Below are 21,013 nucleotides of genomic sequence, written 5' to 3' on the forward strand. Positions count from 1 at the left end.
GGTGATACAGAAGGTCCTTCAGGCCACACTTTCACTGATCTGATGGTTGCAATAAGAGGTCTGGGTGTCGACACACACACACACACACACACACACACACATGGATGATCGATTCTTCAAGGTGGTGGGAAGCTTTGGCATTTTTCCACTCTGCTTGGAAAATCCTCTCATTTTGCTAAGCCTGTGATTGTTTATCCTTGTGTTCACATGGCAGCGCCCTCATTTCCCCTTTTAGCGCACACACATGCACACAAGTAAGCCGAGTGTTCCCGCGCTTTGGGTGTTAATCCGCCACGGCCTCGGGATGCAACCGTTCTCTCTTTTTGAATAAACTATTCCAGAGTTCAGCAGTAGGTTTTTCTCTTGTCTGCTCCGTTTGTTGTCAGCTTCGTCTCGTCCCCTTTCTGTGTTGGATTTGTCTCTCGGAGTAAAACTCTGTTGCGTTCTTCTCCCGGTGCTGTGATATTCTGGACCTTTTTGTGTGATTTACAAAATGAGTATTTGCATTTCCTTTGTTAGGAAAAGAAGTGCAACACAATGAATCTCTCATCCAATTAAAGGACAATCTGCCGTGTTGGCGCTTGGCATGAAAGATGTGAACTCACATGACTTATGATCGTGTGACGTATCGACGTTTTGCAAGCGACCAACAAGCAGTGCGACATATTGCCATTTGGTAGCGTTTGCCATTTGGTAGTGGATGGATTGCCATTCTTGTTATGACAAAAAATCCCATCAGCCTCACTGCTAATTTGAGGTTAGCGCTAATTAGCAAATGTTAGCATGCTAAACTAAGATGGTGAACATAACACCTGCTTAAAATCTGCACGTCAGCATTGTCACTTTGAGCATGTTAGCATGCTAATGTTAGCACTTACATTTGAGCACGGTGACTAAGTCCATCCTCTACATAGAGCTGCCAGCATGGCTGTAAACTCTTATTGTTATTTGTAAAAAAAAAAAGACAAAAAAAGGTAAAATGCATGACCCATATAATCTTCCAGAGAACTTGTTCACTATTGTAAATGGAAAATCTTCCACAAAACCGACATGTATTAATATGTAAAAGTTCCAAATTATTACTTAGATGGGTCTCTTTTATAATTTTCCTGGATAGCGAATAAATTAGAGTGAGAATATGATTGTAGCAGCAAAGAGAAAGGAAAAAGTAGGGCAGAAAAATCTGATTATGGATACGTAAAAAAAAAACGTTTAAATAGGGAATACAGGCATGAAAGATGTATAACGGACAGTTTCAGGCCAGCAGGGGACACCCAGGGGAGTTGTCTCACAACATCACGTTTTAATGAGCAGATTTTCAAAAACCTACAGTGAAGTGACAAGTTAAACCGCAACCTAGGGAGACAGTTGAACGATGAAAATGTCTGCTTTCCAGCCCATCTCCAGGGTGTGTGGTGTTTTCCAATTCACTGGATGTCCTGTCCTCACCTCTCTACCTCCTTTTTTTTCCGTCTGTCCCTCTCTTCTTCTCTCCGGTGAATTGCCTTCATCCTCTCCTCGCTCGTCACTTGTCATCGTCTCTTCCTCGTCGAAGTGAAACGCTTCCACCGGGGGTTCAAATGATAAGGGAATTTGGGGAGTGATATTTTAAAGAATTTGCAAACATAGTTTTGTACCACCATTCAGTCTTAACATTTTGTCTTTGTGACAAGAAAAAAAAAAAAAAGTTCTGCATTTTGATTGCAAACACGGTCTGCGATTTATACTGAACTCCATTTTGGCCTCGTCTCTCCAGCACGGCGCAGACCCCACCAAGAAGAACCGGGACGGGAACACGCCTCTGGACCTGGTGAAGGACGGGGACACCGACATCCAGGACCTGCTGAGAGGAGACGCCGCGCTGCTGGACGCCGCTAAAAAAGGCTGCCTGGCCCGGGTGCAGAAGCTATGTAGCCCCGACAACATCAACTGCCGGGATACGCAGGGACGCAACTCAACGCCTCTGCACCTCGCAGGTGATATGCATGTAGAATCACAAACACACACATTTACAGCTCATTTTAATAAGTAAGCACCTCCCCGGTTATGTAGATCTCACTTTGCAGACGCATTCAAATGAAGGGTGAAGTCAGACGTTGTTAGATACTGTTTTGCTGAGGTTTGCAAGATTTAAGCCAGTTTGTACATCGTATATTTGGTGGTGTCAATCAGTCTAGCTATAACTTCTCACAACCTTCCTGAGATTTTGGCTCAGTACGGTGCCAAGAACAAGGCAATAAACGCACAAATCTCAAGGGGGAAAAAACACCTTGTTCGTAGACAGAGGGGGCATACGGTTTAGCATGCAGATCCCTTTTTTTCACTCAGGTGGCTCTTCTGGAACCACACTTATTTGACAGTGCTGTGTGGCTCTATGATAGAAATGGAAAAAAAGAAGCTGACTTTAAATAAGTTCCACACGGCACAGGGAGCCAGCGAGGGGAGGCAAAGATGAAGGCGATGTGTCGCCTCTTTTGTTTTTGTCAAGAGCTGGGCAGCAGCGTTTTGGATAAGCTCGAGACGGCCGGCTAATTTATGGCGACACGACACTAGAAGCTACAGTGTACTGCAACGACCTTGGATCTCACACAAACTTGATAAAGTTCCTAAAAATCCTGATGGCAGAGATTACCGCAGTTCTTCAAAGGTGCACATACTCATTCATTTATTCAGGATCAGTAATCATGATAGCATCAGCCTCAGAGATAACAGGAACACCACTCTGCATAAACACAGGACAGAAAAATGTCTTCAAACCGTATCTTAAAATGTCATAGCAAGGAGGGTAAATATTTAGATTTTTTTTTTATCTTCCTGCTTTTTACATTTTCTGCACAAACTCTGACATGACGTGAAGATGACCTCCATGCACCACGAAGGAATATCCGGACAGCTTGTTTAAAGTTGGGGCAAAGTGTGGCGCCTTGGTGTTAGATGAAGTCGCTCCCCGGTGGAACACTTGTTATCCTGAATTGGGAATTGAACCGTTGTCGTCGGGGTTGACGGGGTAAACGCCTCGGCCTGTCTCTCAAACGACTTTTCCTGCAGTGTTTCTCCGTGTACTCCTCCTCTGGTGGGGAAGCAGATTGTCCTTTGTCTTCTTCTATGCGGGTTTTTTTGGGTCTTTATAGTTTCATGACCTAGGCTAGCTTTTGTAAGATGATAAAGAATTAATAATTAGAAAATGTTTTGCTGCATGACTGGCACTTTTAAAGTTGAGAAACTGCTGAAAAAACACTTTGAAGGTCTGCCGGTGTTTTTTCTTCTTCATAGATCTGACCACTTAGACACACACCCACGCACCCTCTGCCTTGATGTGCTCGCTTATAAAAGGAAAAGATGATTATACGCTGTCACGCTGTAGGCCGACATGTCTCTTTGGCTTCCCTCCTCTCTCATTACCCGACTGCGTTTTTGTTTCTCTTCTTTTTTCCTCTTTTTATCGGCCTCTATATCCCGACCCCCATCTGTCTTTCCTGTCCTGCTGTGTTGTCCATACAACCACTCTCTAGCTGGCTACAACAACTTGGAGGTAGCAGAGTATCTGTTGGAACATGGAGCCGATGTGAATGCACAGGACAAAGGAGGGCTGATACCGTTACACAATGCTGCCTCATACGGGGTAAGACACACACACACACACACACACACACACACACACACACACACACACACACACACTACTCATATCCAATAAAAGCGCTGAGACAGAATGTCGAATTAGCTTTTACTTGATGGGAATCATAATTAATTAACATCAATTGTTTTACATTTTCTTTTAGACTACATGATGAATTTAAAAAAGGATGGGAAGATTTGTATTTACAATTTGACATCCTGTCCTTTCATTTGTCTTGTTGCACACTCCAACACTGCTTATTCTGCCTTGTTTGTCTCAAGTGAACGTCATGAAGTTTGCAACATTTATGAATTAATATTTCAGGCTTTGAATCCATATCACGGGGGGGAGGGGGGATGCGTACGGCAATTTCTGAATCTTCTAGCTTACGTCTACTTATCGCTGATGGGGGCTGAAAAAGTGCAGCTTCTTGCTGTCCACAGCTCAGTCGACGCCTGCAGATATGTCACATTCTGTTAGATGTGTGGGACAGTAAGAACCATCACTCCACCATTATTATTATTATTAACCTTATTATTACACTGAGGTTCTCTGAAGACATGCATGCATGTGTGTAGTTTTTCCTTCATCTGGAGTCCTCGGTTGTCTCTCTCAACCGCATTTTGCTTACAGCTTGACAGCAATTCTGCTGCGGAAAGAGTCGTGAAACACATTTTCAGAGATTCACACACACATACACACACTTTAGCACATCCCCCACTGGTACTCAGAAACAAGCTGCATTGTGTTTGACGCTAAGGTAGCAGTTGGAGCCAGACGATGAGGGAAAAGAACAGGAAGGAAAGGAAAGACCTGCGGGAAAACAAGAATCATGATGGAGTTAATAATTCACACAGGTTCTGCTCCAGAGAATCCCACATATTACATTCTTTTCCTACCACGGTGTTTATAGCACTCATTCACACATTTGCTCTTGTGAAATGCTTTTATTTCTGTTGTCTCTTTTCCTCCTCCCACCACCATCCTCTTCTTCCTGCTCTCATTTTTTTCTTCTTCTTCTAATCTCTCCTCTCCGATTCCCTTTGCATCTCTCCTCCTCCCTCCCCTTTCATCTCCTGTCTTGATCCCTCTGTGTCTGTCCCCTCCTCATCCGTCTAGCACGTGGACATAGCCGCCCTGTTGATCAAGTACAACACGTGCGTCAACGCCACAGACAAGTGGGCGTTTACTCCCCTCCACGAGGCGGCCCAGAAAGGGCGGACTCAGCTCTGCGCTCTGCTGTTGGCCCATGGAGCCGACCCCACCATGAAGAACCAGGAGGTACAGACGCCACTGGACTTAGCAACGGTACGCGGGCGCACTTGGAAATGTTTCACAGCATTCGTCCTGATTTCTCCATTTTACGAGCCTCATAGTTTGTGTGTCTTCCGTAGAGAAGTTCACGTCACTACAGCTGACATTCAAAGGAAGTGAAGTGCAACTTGTGATGACGCAAACATTAGCCCATAAATCTGCTACAGATTAGAGGACACAGAAAACGTATGCTGTGTACTTGTCAATGAAGAATAAGCAATGTTATTTAACACTGTAGATGCAGCGAATACTTTGCAGTGAAGTCATTTATAGACCGTCAAGCTGAGCCTCAACACTGGCATTGTTGAGGCTCTCCCAAGAAAAACCTTGTCAATCCAACTACTTCTTCACAGTGCATTAAACAAAAGAACGCACAATAAATGTAATGGGTATTATTTACAGCCGCACTACAGCGCTGAACTTTACATGTACAAAAACATTATATTAAGTTAAAAATAGAAGCAGAATTGTTTGTATTAGGTGGAGAATTAAACATAGACATAATGACAAGATGCAGACAGACACATGGGTAATGTACTCTGTCTCTTTATCTGTTGCAGGCTGATGACATCAGAGCATTGCTGATTGACGCCATGCCGCCAGATGCCCTGCCAAGCTGCTTAAAACCCCAGGCCACTGTGGTGAGTGTCCACACGCGTATGAAGGGGTACAGACGGGCTTTTTAGCCTAAACATCATCATGTGGTGGCCTTGTTATGCGATGCGTGTGCACTGTAAAGAGTTGTAAAATATCTGTCAGTTTGTACAACAGTTCAGCAATAACATTTGACATATTGACCCTTTAAACTAAATCGTCTCTCTTCCGCTCTCAGGTGAGCGCAAGTGTGGTGAGTACAGGTGCGGCAGGGGGCGTGGTCATCTCTCCCTCTCCATCTCCGTCCTGTCTGTCTGCAGCCAGCAGCATAGACAACCTGGCCACGCCTCTCAGTGACATCACTGTGGGGGGTGCCACTGGACCAGCGGACGGCGCGTCGGGGTCCGACAGGAAGGAAGGAGAGAGTACGTTCAGTAAGTTGTATGCTAGATCGGAGGCTGGTCCTTTATGAATGAAAACGTGCTGTTAGCGTGTGTAACACGCCTGCTGACATCACCGTGTCTCTGCAGCTCTGCTGGACATGACCATCAACCAGTTCTTAAAAAGTCTGGGGCTGGAACACCTCCGAGAAATCTTCCAGCGAGAACAGGTACACACGCACACACACACACACACACACACACACACACACACACTTTTTTATGTGTCTTGAAGGAGACACAAGTGAACAGCAAACGGTGTGAAAAATTGGAGAGGCACATAGTTTGCAATATCAGTTTTGATAACTAAGATAACGCTTCTGGGTAAAAGCAGACAACCTATCTAGTATTAGTATTTAACATTTTGACATGCGTGTACTGCCAAATTCTTTTTTTCAGGCTTGTAGTTTACTGCTTTCAGGGTTGCATACTCATTCAGTCATGGTTTAAAGTCACTTATTTGTTCAGTTTTCTTTCCTTTGTTTTTATTCTATTTTACATACCTCATGTCAGTCTTCTAGGGGCGTGGCTTTGGGGATGGCAATGTCGTTCCATTGGCCCACTTTGGTCCAGAATGAATTATGTCAACAGATGGATTGCCATAAAACTTGGTCCAGGCGTCTTTGCTCCCCTCAGGATGAACTGTAATAACTGTGGTCATCCCTTCACTTTTTATCAACAGCCATCAACATTTGAATTTGTCCAACAGTTTTATGGCTAAATGCTAGCAAAGCTAACTACATTCCCATCAGCCTCAACTGTAATTTGGGTTTGTCTATAATGTTAGCTAACACGATCGTGGTGAATATCACACCTGCTTAACATCAGTATTGTTGTTGTGAGGATGTTAGCGTTAGCATTTAGCTCAAATACAGACTTACAGAGCGCTTTGTAAACGTTAATGTGCGAGAATTCATTTGACAGAGCAAGACAGAAAGAGGGTGATGTCGATAGAACAGCGGAGACTGAAGAGGGACACAGATGGACGGAGTGAGAGAACGGGGAAGAAAAATGAAGGGAGAGAGGCTGGCTTGAAGAGAATAGACAGTGAGAGACAAGGAGACATATGGGGTTACAGAAAGAGGAGAAAGACGAAAATAGAAAGTGGAATTGAAAGGTGACAGCGGGCAAAAGGCTAAGCACAGAAAGACGTGTGGTAGCAATACAGAGTGTGTGTGTGTGTGTTACATTCAATATTAGTTTCCCTTAAGGGAAATGAGCCATCATTAATATTCAGATGGAGGTGAGAGTCAGCTCGGTGTTAATGGAAAAATTTATTTTTATGAAAACATGAACAAGGACTCAATCATGACAAAGATACATGCATAGGTTTAATGGATTTTACATCATTACAATACACTTAATTATTATAAAACCATACTTTTTTACTCATTCTGTAAGAACACAAACCTATTTCAGTTGATCCGTTTGTTGTTATAGAAGATTAGTAGAACACAAAGTTGTCAACATAAAGTTTGATCAAACGGTTTATACAGAAAAGATGGAGATGGGCGCTCATTGCCGTCTAGCTTTAACCCGCGCATGCAGAGAGCATGCCATAATGCTGCAGCATTAGTAGAGGGGAATAAAAGACGTTATTTAGTTGACTGTTCCAGGTGGCAGATTGCTCAGACGCCGCTTTCCCACCGCCGTGATGAAATTGTAAGTTGGCAGCTTGAAGCATCCGCCTGCGGTGAGAATCGGGCGGATGTGTCACTTTCATTTGTTTTAAGTGATTACTTCAAATTGGGTGAAACAAACCCGTACAGGCTTCTGCAGAACTCTTTGCTGTGATTTCGCAAATGAAACCGGGGTTCTTGTATTAATTAGCAATAATGAATGTCTCTGTAAACACCCAGCAGACTATCTAGGCCACGATGATTTATACCTATTACAGTGGTGACAGCAACACGGAGGAAAGGAGGTAACAGCTGAGTTATCTCTGCCTCCAACATGAATCTCATCTCTGCTCTCCCTGAAAATACTCCCACACTTCACCATCATCAATTTGCATATCAATCCCATGAAAACTGTCATTCATTGACCCTTTCTTTATGCTTCTGTCTCTCTTTTTCTAATGAATATTTATCAGACCCTTTGTCTCTGCAATATGTCTTAATCATTGAACTCTTGTATTTATTGTTGGCTTTTTTTTTTTTTGCTGATCAGATTAAACTGTTGTGTTTTTAAGTGTGTGCAGAGCTCTACCGTTAAATACAGTAGAACAACAATGTGTTTAGTTGCCAGATTTATAATTAGAGGTTTGGCTGGAATAGTTATTGGACATTATGATAATAAAATGTTCTTTTCCTTGCAGTTTGCATTCTTGTGGCAGAAGATAGACAGATGAGCAAGGCTGACATGACTGCTTTGTTGTTTCTGGGCAGATTTCGCTGGATGTGCTGGCAGACATGGGTCACGAGGAGCTGAAAGAGATCGGCATCAACGCTTACGGTCACAGACACAAACTCATCAAGGGCATCGAGAGGCTGCTGGGAGGCCAGCAAGGTCAGGAAACACACAAACACACCCATATATACCCTATATCAGATTTACTGTATTGAAACTAATATTTAGTGTTAAAATAGACAACGCTGGAAATGTTAAAACGTATGAATGTGACAGATTGTCTTCAACACAATCAAGCAAGTTCTCCTTATAACATAACGTTGTGTTATCTAGTAAACCTGCTTCATCACAACGTTTAGGTTATATAGGTGAATACAGCTGTTATTGGTGATTTGAAGAAAAAGAAAAGTAATTTATCCTTTCTCTGTTTCACTTTCAAAACCTGTGTTTATAGGTGCAAACCCATACCTGACGTTCCACTGCTCCAGCCAGGGCACCGTGCTAATTGACCTGGCACCGGACGACAAGGAGTTCCAGTCTGTGGAGGAGGAAGTATGCAAACACACACACACACTACATAGATTTAGGTTGATCGTAGTTGCTTTTTTTCCTTCACTACCTGCATGACTTAACAGTAGCTTGGTCAAATAGTTTAAAGCATTTCTTTACTTTTTTTAACTGCATGACGTCCGTGATTAGTAATTCCGGACATCTGGCAAAGGAGACGCCACACACTGTGCACGACAGACTCCCCCATCAGTGCTGTTGCTCCATTTCTCTCCCGTAAATGAAAGGAGTAACTGAAAGAGACAGCAGATATCAGTCTGAGTGGATTCAAAATTAATGAGGACCGTCAGTTCCTAACAGGTAATTTAAAGCGTAATTTAAACTGTAATTTTTGAAAAATGACTTACACGAGTCCCCCTCGAGACAGCTTCCAATACTAGGTTGGGTTCCTCTGCCTATTACCGGCAGTCATTTCTAGGTCATCAATAATTTCAGTCATCGGGACGATAACTCATTTTGTGAAAGGCAGTAATCACTTCAACCACATCGTGGCAAACGTTCCTCTCATCAGTTTGTAAATCCAGCTGCAGCACTATTCTACTTTTATATTCTCTTTTGAGAGTCGAGTCGTCTTTTTTTCACTGCTGATGACACACTTTTTGCAGCCGCACCAAATTTCCCACAGGCATTATTTAGGTATCTGCTGCGATTGAATTGAGTTGCTGCTCGGATTATATTTTCTCTGTAATCTACACTCAATTGCCACCTTATCCTAACTAAAATCAATTAAAGAGACCTGCAATAAATCCTGCCAACCCCAAGGTTTTTATGTTGGCTTTGTCCGCCCCGTTTATATCACCGAGCGCCGGCTACATAACAGATACACATCTCTGTGGTTCCACAAACTACATCCTCCAAAATGACCTTACCAATCAGCAGCTCTCTAAAACACTTTCTACAAACTTGAACAGGACTGTTGTATAAGACTGCATTCGTTTTAGCTAGGTGAACCTGTGTAGTACGCAAGTCGGTAAGAGCCAATACACCAGATGACAGAAAATACAACCGGTAACCTGAGATTACATTGTTAGTCGAGGTGGCCGTTGGATATCACTTCTGAATACGAAAACACTCCAGGGCTTGCTGAGGTAAGACATGACTCATACCTAGGTGGTCTAACGCTGTATGAATCACACCTTTTGCATTTCATTAGCATATGTGTTCCCACACGTTCCCCATTTAAATCTTAAAAGCTTTGCGTAAGCGTGTAGTTTTGATGTCTGGTCATTTCCTCCTCAGCTACAGAGCACGATCAGAGAACACCGCGATGGAGGCAACGCGGGGGGAGTCTTCAGCCGGTACAACATCATTAAGGTGTGTACTCACAACACACACACAGACGCGGAGACCAGTTTTCTCTGTTTATGATCACAAAGGAGGAGTTTGAACATAATTAACTTTCGAAGTACACTTTGAATTCTTAATTCCCTCCTTTCCTTCCTCTGACTCTGCAGATTCAGAAGGTGGTGAATAAGAAGCTGCGGGAGAGATACGCACACAGACAGAAGGAAATAGCAGACGAGAATCACAACCACCACAACGAGCGAATGCTCTTTCACGGTAAATTGACACAGATGTCGAGGTAGCCGAGTGTTTACACCCAATTCCGTGCAACCGCAGCATCCTGGCGATTCTGGCCCTCTGTTGAATGTCATGCCTCTCTTTCTCCCCCATGTCAAATAATGGCAAAGGTCCTGAGCTGATCTCAGCTCCTTGGCCCGTATCGGTCTGTGGAGCTGTAACATTTAAAGTATGTTGCATCTTTTTGTTGTGCAATGGATACTTGATACGACCGTGTCCTTTCTCCTGCCAGGTTCTCCCTTCATCAATGCCATCATCCATAAGGGCTTCGACGAGCGGCACGCTTACATCGGCGGCATGTTCGGTGCTGGCATCTATTTTGCTGAGAACTCCTCCAAAAGCAACCAGTACGTGTACGGGATTGGTGGAGGCACAGGATGTCCCACCCACAAAGACCGCTCCTGCTACGTGTGCCACAGGTGAGACGTCTTTACCATCGTGGCATGTTTCCCGTTTCTTACAACATCTGGTTTATTGTGTGGAAGGACAGAACTATATAATATAGTATAGAAAACAACGAATAATATATATACTATAATATAGAAAAGTGGGCATAGAAAGAGAATAGGATTCACTGTTGCGTGTTAATTATTGATATTAAAACTTACTGTAACATATCATCAGTTCATCACATTACATTCTGAAGCAAAAATGTACAAATTAAACATATTTATGTGCGCTTACCGTTCACAGCCTCATTCCGTGTGCTTACTTTTCAGGCCGATGCTGTTCTGCAGAGTGACGCTGGGTAAGTCCTTTCTTCAGTTCAGTGCCATGAAAATGGCTCACGCCCCCCCCGGACACCACTCGGTTATAGGACGGCCCAGCGTCAACGGGCTGGCGTATGCAGAGTACGTCATCTACAGAGGGGAGCAGGTCAGTACACAAACACACACACACGCTTTTATTAATTGATTCAGCATTTTGTCTATAAGAATCTCAAAAAAGCTGTGCAACGTTCTAAATGCTCGCGAGATAAGCCTAGTATTTAGTTGTATTTACATTTGATGTGCTCTTTGTCCACAGGCCTACCCAGAATACTTGATCACGTACCAGATTGTGAAGCCAGAGACTGTGGCTACGCCTGCCGCCACCTCCGAGCAGAAGTCCTAAAACGCAATCACAGTGGGATCCGAAGAGGGCCAGACTGAAATGGACTAGAACCGCTCTCTGAGAGGAGACTAGAAGTGAACTAGAGGGAGTTTCAAACCTCAGAACCCCCGAATTAAAGTCTCCAGAGCTTGAAACGCGAGGTGGGCGAGGTGAAGCGTCGGCCACGCGGTGGTCAGACGACCCTCTGAAACAGACCTGGATGTGTCTTAACAGGAGAAGAAGAGGAGGAGAAGTTTCGGGGTGTTGAAAAGCAGCAGATGGCAAAATCTATCAGATTCGTTCATTAATTGGGTCTAATTTAACTGGAGAAAATGCAAGTTTTTTTTTTGATCAACATCTCTGGAAGTGTACCAGTAAGCGGATTTTTAAAATGTGCAGGCCTCTTGGCTTGATCCTAAAATACAATTAGTAAAAGCAATTAGAACAGGACACGGTCCAAAGCAAAACAAATGTCCCCGACGTTGCACCTTTGCGCACTGCTCATGTAATCTACGCCCGGTTTTTTTAATGTGTCGTTTTGATATCGTGTCCTCTTTCGGCTTTGTGCATCATCCACAGCAGCAAAACAACAACCCGTGGCCACTTCCACAAACAGCAATTGTCGTGCTGAGAGAACAGAAATCCGGCACATTTTATGTTGCAGCATGTCACATTCTCACCAATGTGGCTCGTGTAAACAAGTCGCGGCTCTCCGTGCTCGCTCTCTCTCTCTCACATCTTTTCTGCTGTAAACAAAGAAGAAATTATGGAACGAGTGTGAGCGGAGAGAAGCAAAAAGAGATTACGGCGGACAAATACCCAGAAGTCAATAAGAAGAAAAAACAAACGGGAGACCACAAATCCACTGCTGCTGCTGCTGCTGCAGGCCACAGTCCATGCTGAGGCCATCTTGGACATCCACCAAACCAAGTCAAGGGGACAGCTGCTGCCAGCCAGACCTAAAATCCACACGGAAAAATGTTAAGAAATTGACCAGAAAATCCAAAATTTGGGCAGAGCTGAGTTGTTACAAGCAAGCGGCAAACAGACACCTGACAATAACGAAAACAAAAATGACCTAAGCACACTGCTTTCTGAGCCTCAAAGGTGCTAAATTCAAAATTCAGAGCATTAATAAAGCATACATTTTGACTGTAAATAGTTAATGGCTACCAGAACAGAGAATGAAGTAACTCTCTCTCTCTGTGTGTTGTAGTCTGAGCCTCTCTGTGCTTTCTCTACCTAGCAGGGCTAGTTTTAGTTTTAGCGCCAGTCTCTCTGTTGTGCCCCGCCGGCTTACTAAAGGCCGCCGCTCTGCACCGCTTGTGCTGTTAGCCACAGGCTCAGCCGTCTTCATGTTGACAGACGTGTGGAGGCACTGGATGTGCTCTGAACTCCGAATTGAGCACTTTTAATTAATGGGAATCAGTTATTCTCAAATTCCCCAGTAAGACATTCCCAATTACATCTTAAAGAACTTCCACGGGTGGCCGCTGCTTGTTTCCGCTCAGCTTAAGTCTTTCACCAGAGCCAGGAGGACCACAAGAGACCAGACTCTGACACAGTCATGTGTACAAACCCGTGTGAGTCACACTTTTCCTCCGCTCAAAGCTGCACGTGGCAACTCAAACTACCCAAGTTTGAATCAAGATTAAGGAATCTCGTCCGTTGATTTCACTAAACTGCACACAGCGAGTTCTTTGTTTACAAACCCAGCCGAGCTTTCTCTGGATGGTGCACTCGCCGTCTGTGAAGCTCTGTTACATCATCTCCTTTGGTGTGAGACGTGACTGTTACCAACAGAAAGTAATATTTTTTGGGACAAAGGTTGACGCGGTCAACTTGTCAATTGCCGTTAAACATTCATATTATATAACATTCTGCTTCATGTGTTCCAGCTGGATCATCTTTTTGTTTTGCGTTTTTTTTAATCATCTCACATGGATCCACATTTCCCTGTTTTGTTGTTGTTTACAAGAACCTACTGCCTTCTGGCCCCTTTCCTCCACCTGTAACTGTTGACGCCCCCTAGTGGTGCAGCGGAGGAACTGCTGGCTTGTAGTATTGCGTTGAAGAAGACAAATACGCTCTACATCTGGAAGGCATTTATGTAGGGATCCATTCCTACACAGTGCTATGTGTGTGTTCCTGGGGTCTATTCCATTTGTTTTTTCTTCCTTGCGTGTTTCTTTATTTTTAGGTCATTTTCATACTGTTGGATTTACACTCCATAAGCAAACGGGACAAGTGACCCTTACTCACTGGATCTTAGCAAGCCATTCAGCGGGCTGGTCACAGGCTTCACCTAGATATTTATACAAGCAGAGATCTGCAGGTTCATTATTAAAGATGAAGAATAGGATGATGGAGATGTTATCCCTAAATATGCTGTCACATTTGTAATTGTATTAACCATTTATAGTGACACACTAACATGTTTGACAAACCTCATGGCAGCAAGAAGATAAGCAAACTCCTCTAATGGCGTACTGTACACTTTAACTGTGTTTTTAACTGTGATGACCATGTTTTGTTTATTATTTATGATGAATGAGACTGTACACTACATGGGACCACACATGACTTAAGCTTCTTTCAGGTCAAGTCAAGCAGTGCTGAGGTCTCTGAAATCCCTTGAAGCTGTGTGGACCGGAAAGGGAAATGGCCTTAACTGTTTGTTTTTTGTTGAGAATGAAAAAGATTGCCTTGGAAGACGTACGATGAATGGTTGACCCACCTCAGGCAGCGGCACAAGAGAGCCGCTTCATATCCTTGGACATCAGTGAGGGACGGGCCATCTCATTCTGACCAAGCTGCTCTGATATTTCATTTGTCTTTTTTTATCCTGACTTTGTTCGCCTCAGTGACTCAGATTTCAGCTGATTTGCACCTTGCAAGGTGAAGATAACGTCGGTCTGAGCCAAGTGCAAACAATCACGACATGTTAAGCATGAAGTGTGCCAAAAGGCAACTGGTAGCTTCAAATAGCAGCCCCGAAACTATTTTCCACCCGTGAAATTTTCACATCAGCAATTTTTCCCCTCAGTTTTGCAGCCCACATGTTTGATAGGAATAGCTCATCCCAATAATAATGACTGATAACACATGAATGAGTAGACAAAATAACAACTGATAATTTGAGAAAAACTAATAAGCTTGAAATTAAATTCATTTTTCAAAGGGGAAATAACGGAGTTGCAGCCCTGGGACAGTATACGGCCTTATGTAAAAGACATGAAGTAAATATTAAGTTTTAGCATTTCACAAACTGACTTGATTTATTAAGCTCATTTTAAATGATAAATTAAGTCCAGACACTATTACATTTCCCGTTTATTTTATATATTTTTTTAAACTTCAGTGTTGTCCCTGATCAGAGTCAGCGCTACAGACTAAGTGGCAGCGTCTTGGCTCTCTTGGCATAGACAGAGAAAGTAGAGTTCAGCAGCCCTGTATGACGTATGAGCAGAGAGCTGTGGGCTTCGTTTTAAATGACTGTAAATAAACTCCAGATGGGCCTTTTAAGGAGGGTTTTGAGTTTATTTTTCCTTGCGTTCTTTTTTTAATGTGAAAAATATTTGAATTGTGTTTTAGCTGACCTCTGTCTCAGGAGCCAGTCAGCCATCTTGTTGTAACTTGTTTGGAGGGGTGTGTGTGTGTGTGTGTGTGTTCAATCAATCAATCCATGCCTCACCTCCTGACCTGCCTTCTACTAAACACCACCAGTTTAATGAACACATTTCCTCATCAGTAATGTTGGACTTCCTGTTGTACAGAGCTGCTGACCAGTTAAACATGTGGAACAGATAAACGTGTACAGAAGAAAATAATAATAAAAACTTAACAAAGTGTATTTTTGTGTTATTCTTAGTTCAGTTTATTCACACGATGTGGTTACTATTTATTTCACTCATATTGCCTCTGCAGACCAATTAAGCAGTGAAGAACAGTTTATGGAGAAGACAAGTCTGACTGGTTAACAAAAGCAAAATGTAAGATTTTACCAAACAAAAGAAAAAGTTAGATTTATAGCAAATGTTATTGTATAACTATGACATACTATACAATGAACTCTTTTTCGACATGCCATGCTATTTTACGATTACTTTTTTATGACACACAATATGAATTTTTGAATACTTTTATACGTTTTTTGCCACTTTTCGACATGCTATACTATGACTTATGACGACATGCAATACTATGACTTTTTTCAACATGCTATACTATGACTTTTTATGACTTTTTTCGACATGCTATACTATGACATGACTTTCGACATGCTATACTATGACTTATTATGACTTTTTTCGACATGCTATACTATGACTTTTTTCAACATGCTATACTATGACTTATGACTTTTTTCAACATGCTATACTATGACTTTTTATGACTTTTTTCGACATGCTATACTATGACTTATGACTTTTTTCGACATGCTATACTATGACTTATGACTTTTTTCGACATGCTATACTATGACTTATTATGACTTTTTTCGACATGCTATACTATGACTTATTATGACTTTTTTCAACATGCTATACTATGACTTATTATGACTTTTTTCAACATGCTATACTATGACTTATGACTTTTTTCAACATGCTATACTATGACTTATGACTTTTTTCGACATGCTATACTATGACTTATTATTACTTTTTTCGACATGCTATACTATGACTTATGACTTTTTTCGACATGCTATACTATGACTTATGACTTTTTTCGACATGCTATACTATGACTTTTTTCGACATGCTATACTATGACTTATTATGACTTTTTTCGACATGCTATACTATGACTTATGACTTTTTTCAACATGCTATACTATGACTTATTATGACTTTTTTCGACATGCTATACTATGACTTATGACTTTTTTCGACATGCTATACTATGACTTATTATGACTTTTTTCGACATGCTATACTATGACTTATGACTTTTTTCGACATGCTATACTATGACTTATGACTTTTTTCGACATGCTATACTATGACTTATGACTTTTTTCGACATGCTATACTATGACTTATGACTTTTTTCGACATGCTATACTATGACTTATTATGACTTTTTTCGACATGCTATACTATGACTTATTATGACTTTTTTCGACATGCTATACTATGACTTATTATGACTTTTTTCGACATGCTATACTATGACTTATGACTTTTTTCGACATGCTATACTATGACTTATGACTTTTTTCGACATGCTATACTATGACTTATGACTTTTTTCGACATGCTATACTATGACTTATTATGACTTTTTTCGACATGCTATACTATGACTTATTATGACTTTTTTCGACATGCTATACTATGACTTATTATGACTTTTTTCGACATGCTATACTATGACTTATGACTTTTTTCGACATGCTATACTATGACTTATGACTTTTTTCGACATGCTATACTATGACTTATGACTTTTTTCGACATGCTATACTATGACATGACTTTTTTCAACATGCTATACTATGACTTTTTATGACTTTTTTCAACATGCTATACTATGATTTATGACTTTTTTCGACATGCTATACTATGACTTTTTATGACTTTTTTCAACATGCTATACTATGACATGACTTTTTTCGACATGCTATACTATGACATGACTTTTTTCAACATGCTATACTATGACATGACTTTTTTCAACATGCTATACTATGACATGACTTTTTTCAACATGCTATACTATGACATGACTTTTTTCAACATGCTATACTATGACATGACTTTTTTCAACATGCTATACTATGACATGACTTTTTTCGACATGCTATACTATGACTTATGACTTTTTTCGACATGCTATACTATGACTTATGACTTTTTTCGACATGCTATACTATGACATGACTTTTTTCAACATGCTATGACTTTTTATGACTTTTTTCGACATGCTATACTATGACTTATGACTTTTTTCGACATGCTATACTATGACATGACTTTTTTCAACATGCTATACTATGACTTATGACTTTTTTCGACATGCTATACTATGACATGACTTTTTTCAACATGCTATACTATGACTTATTATGACTTTTTTCAACATGCTATACTATGACTTATTATAACATGCTATACTGTGACTTATGACTTTTTTCGACATGCTATACTATGACTTTTTCAACATGCTATACTATGACTTTTTATGACTTTTTTCAACATGCTATACTATGACTTATAGTCAGTCATAGTATAGCAGGTTGCAAATGATGCCATTTTACCATGATTTGTTGATCTTCACATTTTTATGGCATACTATACAACATGGCATACTATACTATGACTTTTTTAAGGCATAATAGTATTGCAATTGTAGGACATACTGTACTTTTACTTCTGTCATGGAATTTTAAGACATTTTTTATGACATGAATGGCAATGTTTTGTTTTTTTCATGACATATATTATGATTTGTTCAAGATTTGTTATTAAACCAAAGCATTTTTTCATGGCATACTTAACTATGTGACAGACATTTTTATGGCCATTTCATGGCATCTCCTCAGCTTTCCTACACAGGTTTTGGTAATGAATCTAGTGGTCAGTCATCATGTCATATTATCATACATTACCTTTCTCCAGCTTTCTTCACCCCTCTGTCCACACAACAGTCAAGATAATTTGGTAAACTATTCATGCTCTTCACATATGCATGTTCATATTTGAACAGCATTGGCTCTACATGATTACATTAGGGATATCTGTAGGTGTTGTGACCCTGTTGCCTATCAAAAAAAAGGCCACCACGGCTGCTGATTGCTTTGTTTAGACGTGTGCAAGAAATGACGAAATGTCCACTTTCCAAGATAAAGGCAAATGATTACTTACAATCACAGCGTTTCCAAAAGCAAACAGAGTTGAGCCACTTTCTCTGTCATAAGTCGTATTTCCTAAATCATAGACAAAAGGAATCATAACATCCATCTTTCATTATCGCACAGTCAAAAACTGACTGCTTCTGCCCAGTCAGCAACACCTGTATCATGCAACCCTCCTGATTGCATTAACCTCTTGCCTAATTGACAGCGGCACTACGCCCCCACGTGGTGGGAGGTTTAGCAAAACAAAACCATCACAAAATGGCTCTTACATGAGGTGAATGTAGGCTGTTGCACTTCATGATCCTTCTTTATTTACCCCCTCTGCTGCCATCCCTCCATCTCATCACTGGTCTCCTTTTCTTTTGCCTGATCACAACAAAGTGTGCATAAGAATCAGCAGAAACGTCCACAGGCTACCGCTACGGAACCAGCTGCATTGTTGTTCATGTCTTCAGCTTACCCTCTTATGGTGGTTTTAGACTGTATTCCAAAGGGAATGTTGATGTCACTGTCAAAGTGCGCTGGAGAGTTTGACAGACAGCTGGGAGCTTGCTTGAGTCTGCATGTAGACATCTAGCTGAGGACAATGATACGGTCTCACCACTGGGTGGCGCTCCAAGCTAATATTTCGTACTATGTAAAGGGGAGTAAAAGAAACACCACGCTAAGAGGTTCCTTTCATGAAATTGTGTGTGTTCATACTGTATATCTACTCAGTTCCACACAAAATCTTAGAAAAGAAAGCACATACAACGTATTCATTGAGAACATTGTTTTATTCAACAGTGGATCTTCAGTAATAAATAAATGCACAGATTCATTGCACAATAAAATTGAGGGAAAGTTGTTGTTTTTTTGTAGAAATTTCCAAGTCGAGGATTGATATTGCCAAGATGGGTAAACAGCATTGACCAGACGGAGAGAGAGTCTAGACAGATGGACTAACACAGAGAGGCAGACAGGCTGACAGACAGACAGACATGTACCACAGAGATGTGTACAAAGTATTGCGTTTTTCACTGATTGCCTCTCTTTTCTCTCTCTCTCTCTCTGTCTCTCTAGATAGGCAAAATGTCTTTATGCAAAGTCTAGTCAGTCTACCATCACCATGATGTGCAAATCAACCATAAATTATAAATACAGTATTGCATCACTTCAAAGTGCTACAGAGAAAGGTGCCGACAATCTTCAAAAACAGAAAAAAGGTTTGTTTCCTGTGTAGGTGTGTGTGTGTGTGTGGGTGTGCTTGTGTTTCATCAAGACCCGGGTATAAAAGCAACCATGGTTGAAATTTGTGCCTTTGGATGTCTAGCACAGAGTGTACATCTTAGCCTGGTCAAAAGCATAAGCGATACAAACACTGTCTTAGATTGTGACGTTATAAAAATTGCGACATGGTATTTGTGTGTTACGACCTAAAGAGTCACTGATATCGCTGAGTGGATTGTAAGTACAGTATTGCAAGACTTCAAAGTGCCACGGAGAGCTGTGGACAAACTTCAAAACCAAAGAATCAACTAAATTATAAGGAGGAAAAACCTGTTCTTGGATTATGGTCCCAAAGCCCCAAAGCCAGCTTCTCCTTTTTTTTGTCTCCTTCACTCCTTTTTCTTCCAGTTTGGATTTAAAAAGTGAAATCAATAAGTGATTTGTGTTTGTTTTTTTTAATCTTAACCTGGATTCCCCTCACAAGGAACAACACAGAGGGTCCCTGATGTTTTATAAGCAGAGTGTGAAACACCCATGTTTGAATGTCCTCTCATTAAAATCCAGCCACAATGATATATCTAGAAATAAATATTGCCTGTGAAATTTCTCCAAATTTGCTCATATTTAAGATGTGAAGGCATACTTCACAAATGCATTTTGTGTCTAATTAGCCATAATAAGTGTCTATTCTTGGTTTGGAAAATTTGTTTTTGTAGCTTGGGAAAGCCATTAACATACTGCTTTAAATATATTTATATATATATATATTTTTTAGTTTTGTCTGCCTGAACAATTGTTATTTCAAAGGTCAAATTCACTGTCAGTGTAATGCCTAATATGGATGTACTCAAATACAGTACTAGCTGTTTCTGTGTGTTTGTATCCATCTGTGAGCGTAAGAGATGCTCTGTTGTGGAATAAGAGTCTGTACTACGATGCTGAAATGCTGAGATTTCTCTAAACATTCAGCGATCGGCTTTCTAGCAGCCCGTCTAAATCCATGGGTTACCTTTATGAACAAGGCACGGACATCTTAAAAAGGACCACTCGCTGGTGATGCACATTTTAGACCATCAACTAAAAACAAAAGAAACTAAAGAAAAAAGAAAAATGTCCAAAGCATCCCTAAGGAGCCAAAGTTTTCAGTTGACTTGCTATGAAAATATATATATAAAAAATAAAAACGTACAGAAAATAATTGAAACCAATGTCTTCAAAGTTATGTATGTTTTGGAAAATGGTTAAAAGTAAAGATAAATGATTTAAAATGCGTTAAACATACAAAGCCACGAGGGTGGTCCTTTAAGTGGCTGCCTTCCAGAGCCACGCTCCAAAACGTCCCCTCCGATCTTAAAGGAAAATCATGCTCAACCTTTTAGCAAA

The 21,013-nt window shown here is 41.0% G+C and overlaps 1 protein-coding gene across 4 annotated transcripts in view; it reads left to right on the plus strand.

Annotated features, from left to right (window-relative positions):
* The window catches only part of LOC142935288 (poly [ADP-ribose] polymerase tankyrase-1), a 60,453-nt gene extending 45,046 nt beyond the window's left edge, over positions 1-15,407 (plus strand). For 2 of the 4 annotated variants that reach the window (XM_076079531.1, XM_076079534.1), the window contains 13 exons: positions 1,757-1,976; positions 3,513-3,622; positions 4,739-4,927; positions 5,494-5,574; positions 5,766-5,961; positions 6,058-6,137; positions 8,355-8,475; positions 8,771-8,868; positions 10,123-10,197; positions 10,338-10,443; positions 10,697-10,883; positions 11,184-11,340; positions 11,491-15,407. In XM_076079531.1, coding sequence (XP_075935646.1) covers positions 1,757-1,976; positions 3,513-3,622; positions 4,739-4,927; positions 5,494-5,574; positions 5,766-5,961; positions 6,058-6,137; positions 8,355-8,475; positions 8,771-8,868; positions 10,123-10,197; positions 10,338-10,443; positions 10,697-10,883; positions 11,184-11,340; positions 11,491-11,577 — 1,707 coding nt within the window. In that variant the 3' untranslated portion in view covers positions 11,578-15,407. The remainder of the gene's footprint in view (positions 1-1,756; positions 1,977-3,512; positions 3,623-4,738; positions 4,928-5,493; positions 5,575-5,765; positions 5,962-6,057; positions 6,138-8,354; positions 8,476-8,770; positions 8,869-10,122; positions 10,198-10,337; positions 10,444-10,696; positions 10,884-11,183; positions 11,341-11,490) is intronic. The other 2 variants (XM_076079532.1, XM_076079533.1) reach the window with 2 other exon arrangements.
* The last annotated feature ends 5,606 nt before the right edge of the window (positions 15,408-21,013 follow it).

Source organism: Anarhichas minor, unplaced genomic scaffold (assembly GCF_050575085.1).
Source record: "Anarhichas minor isolate MPS153535 unplaced genomic scaffold, ASM5057508v1 ptg000073l, whole genome shotgun sequence".
NCBI lineage: Eukaryota > Metazoa > Chordata > Actinopteri > Perciformes > Anarhichadidae > Anarhichas > Anarhichas minor.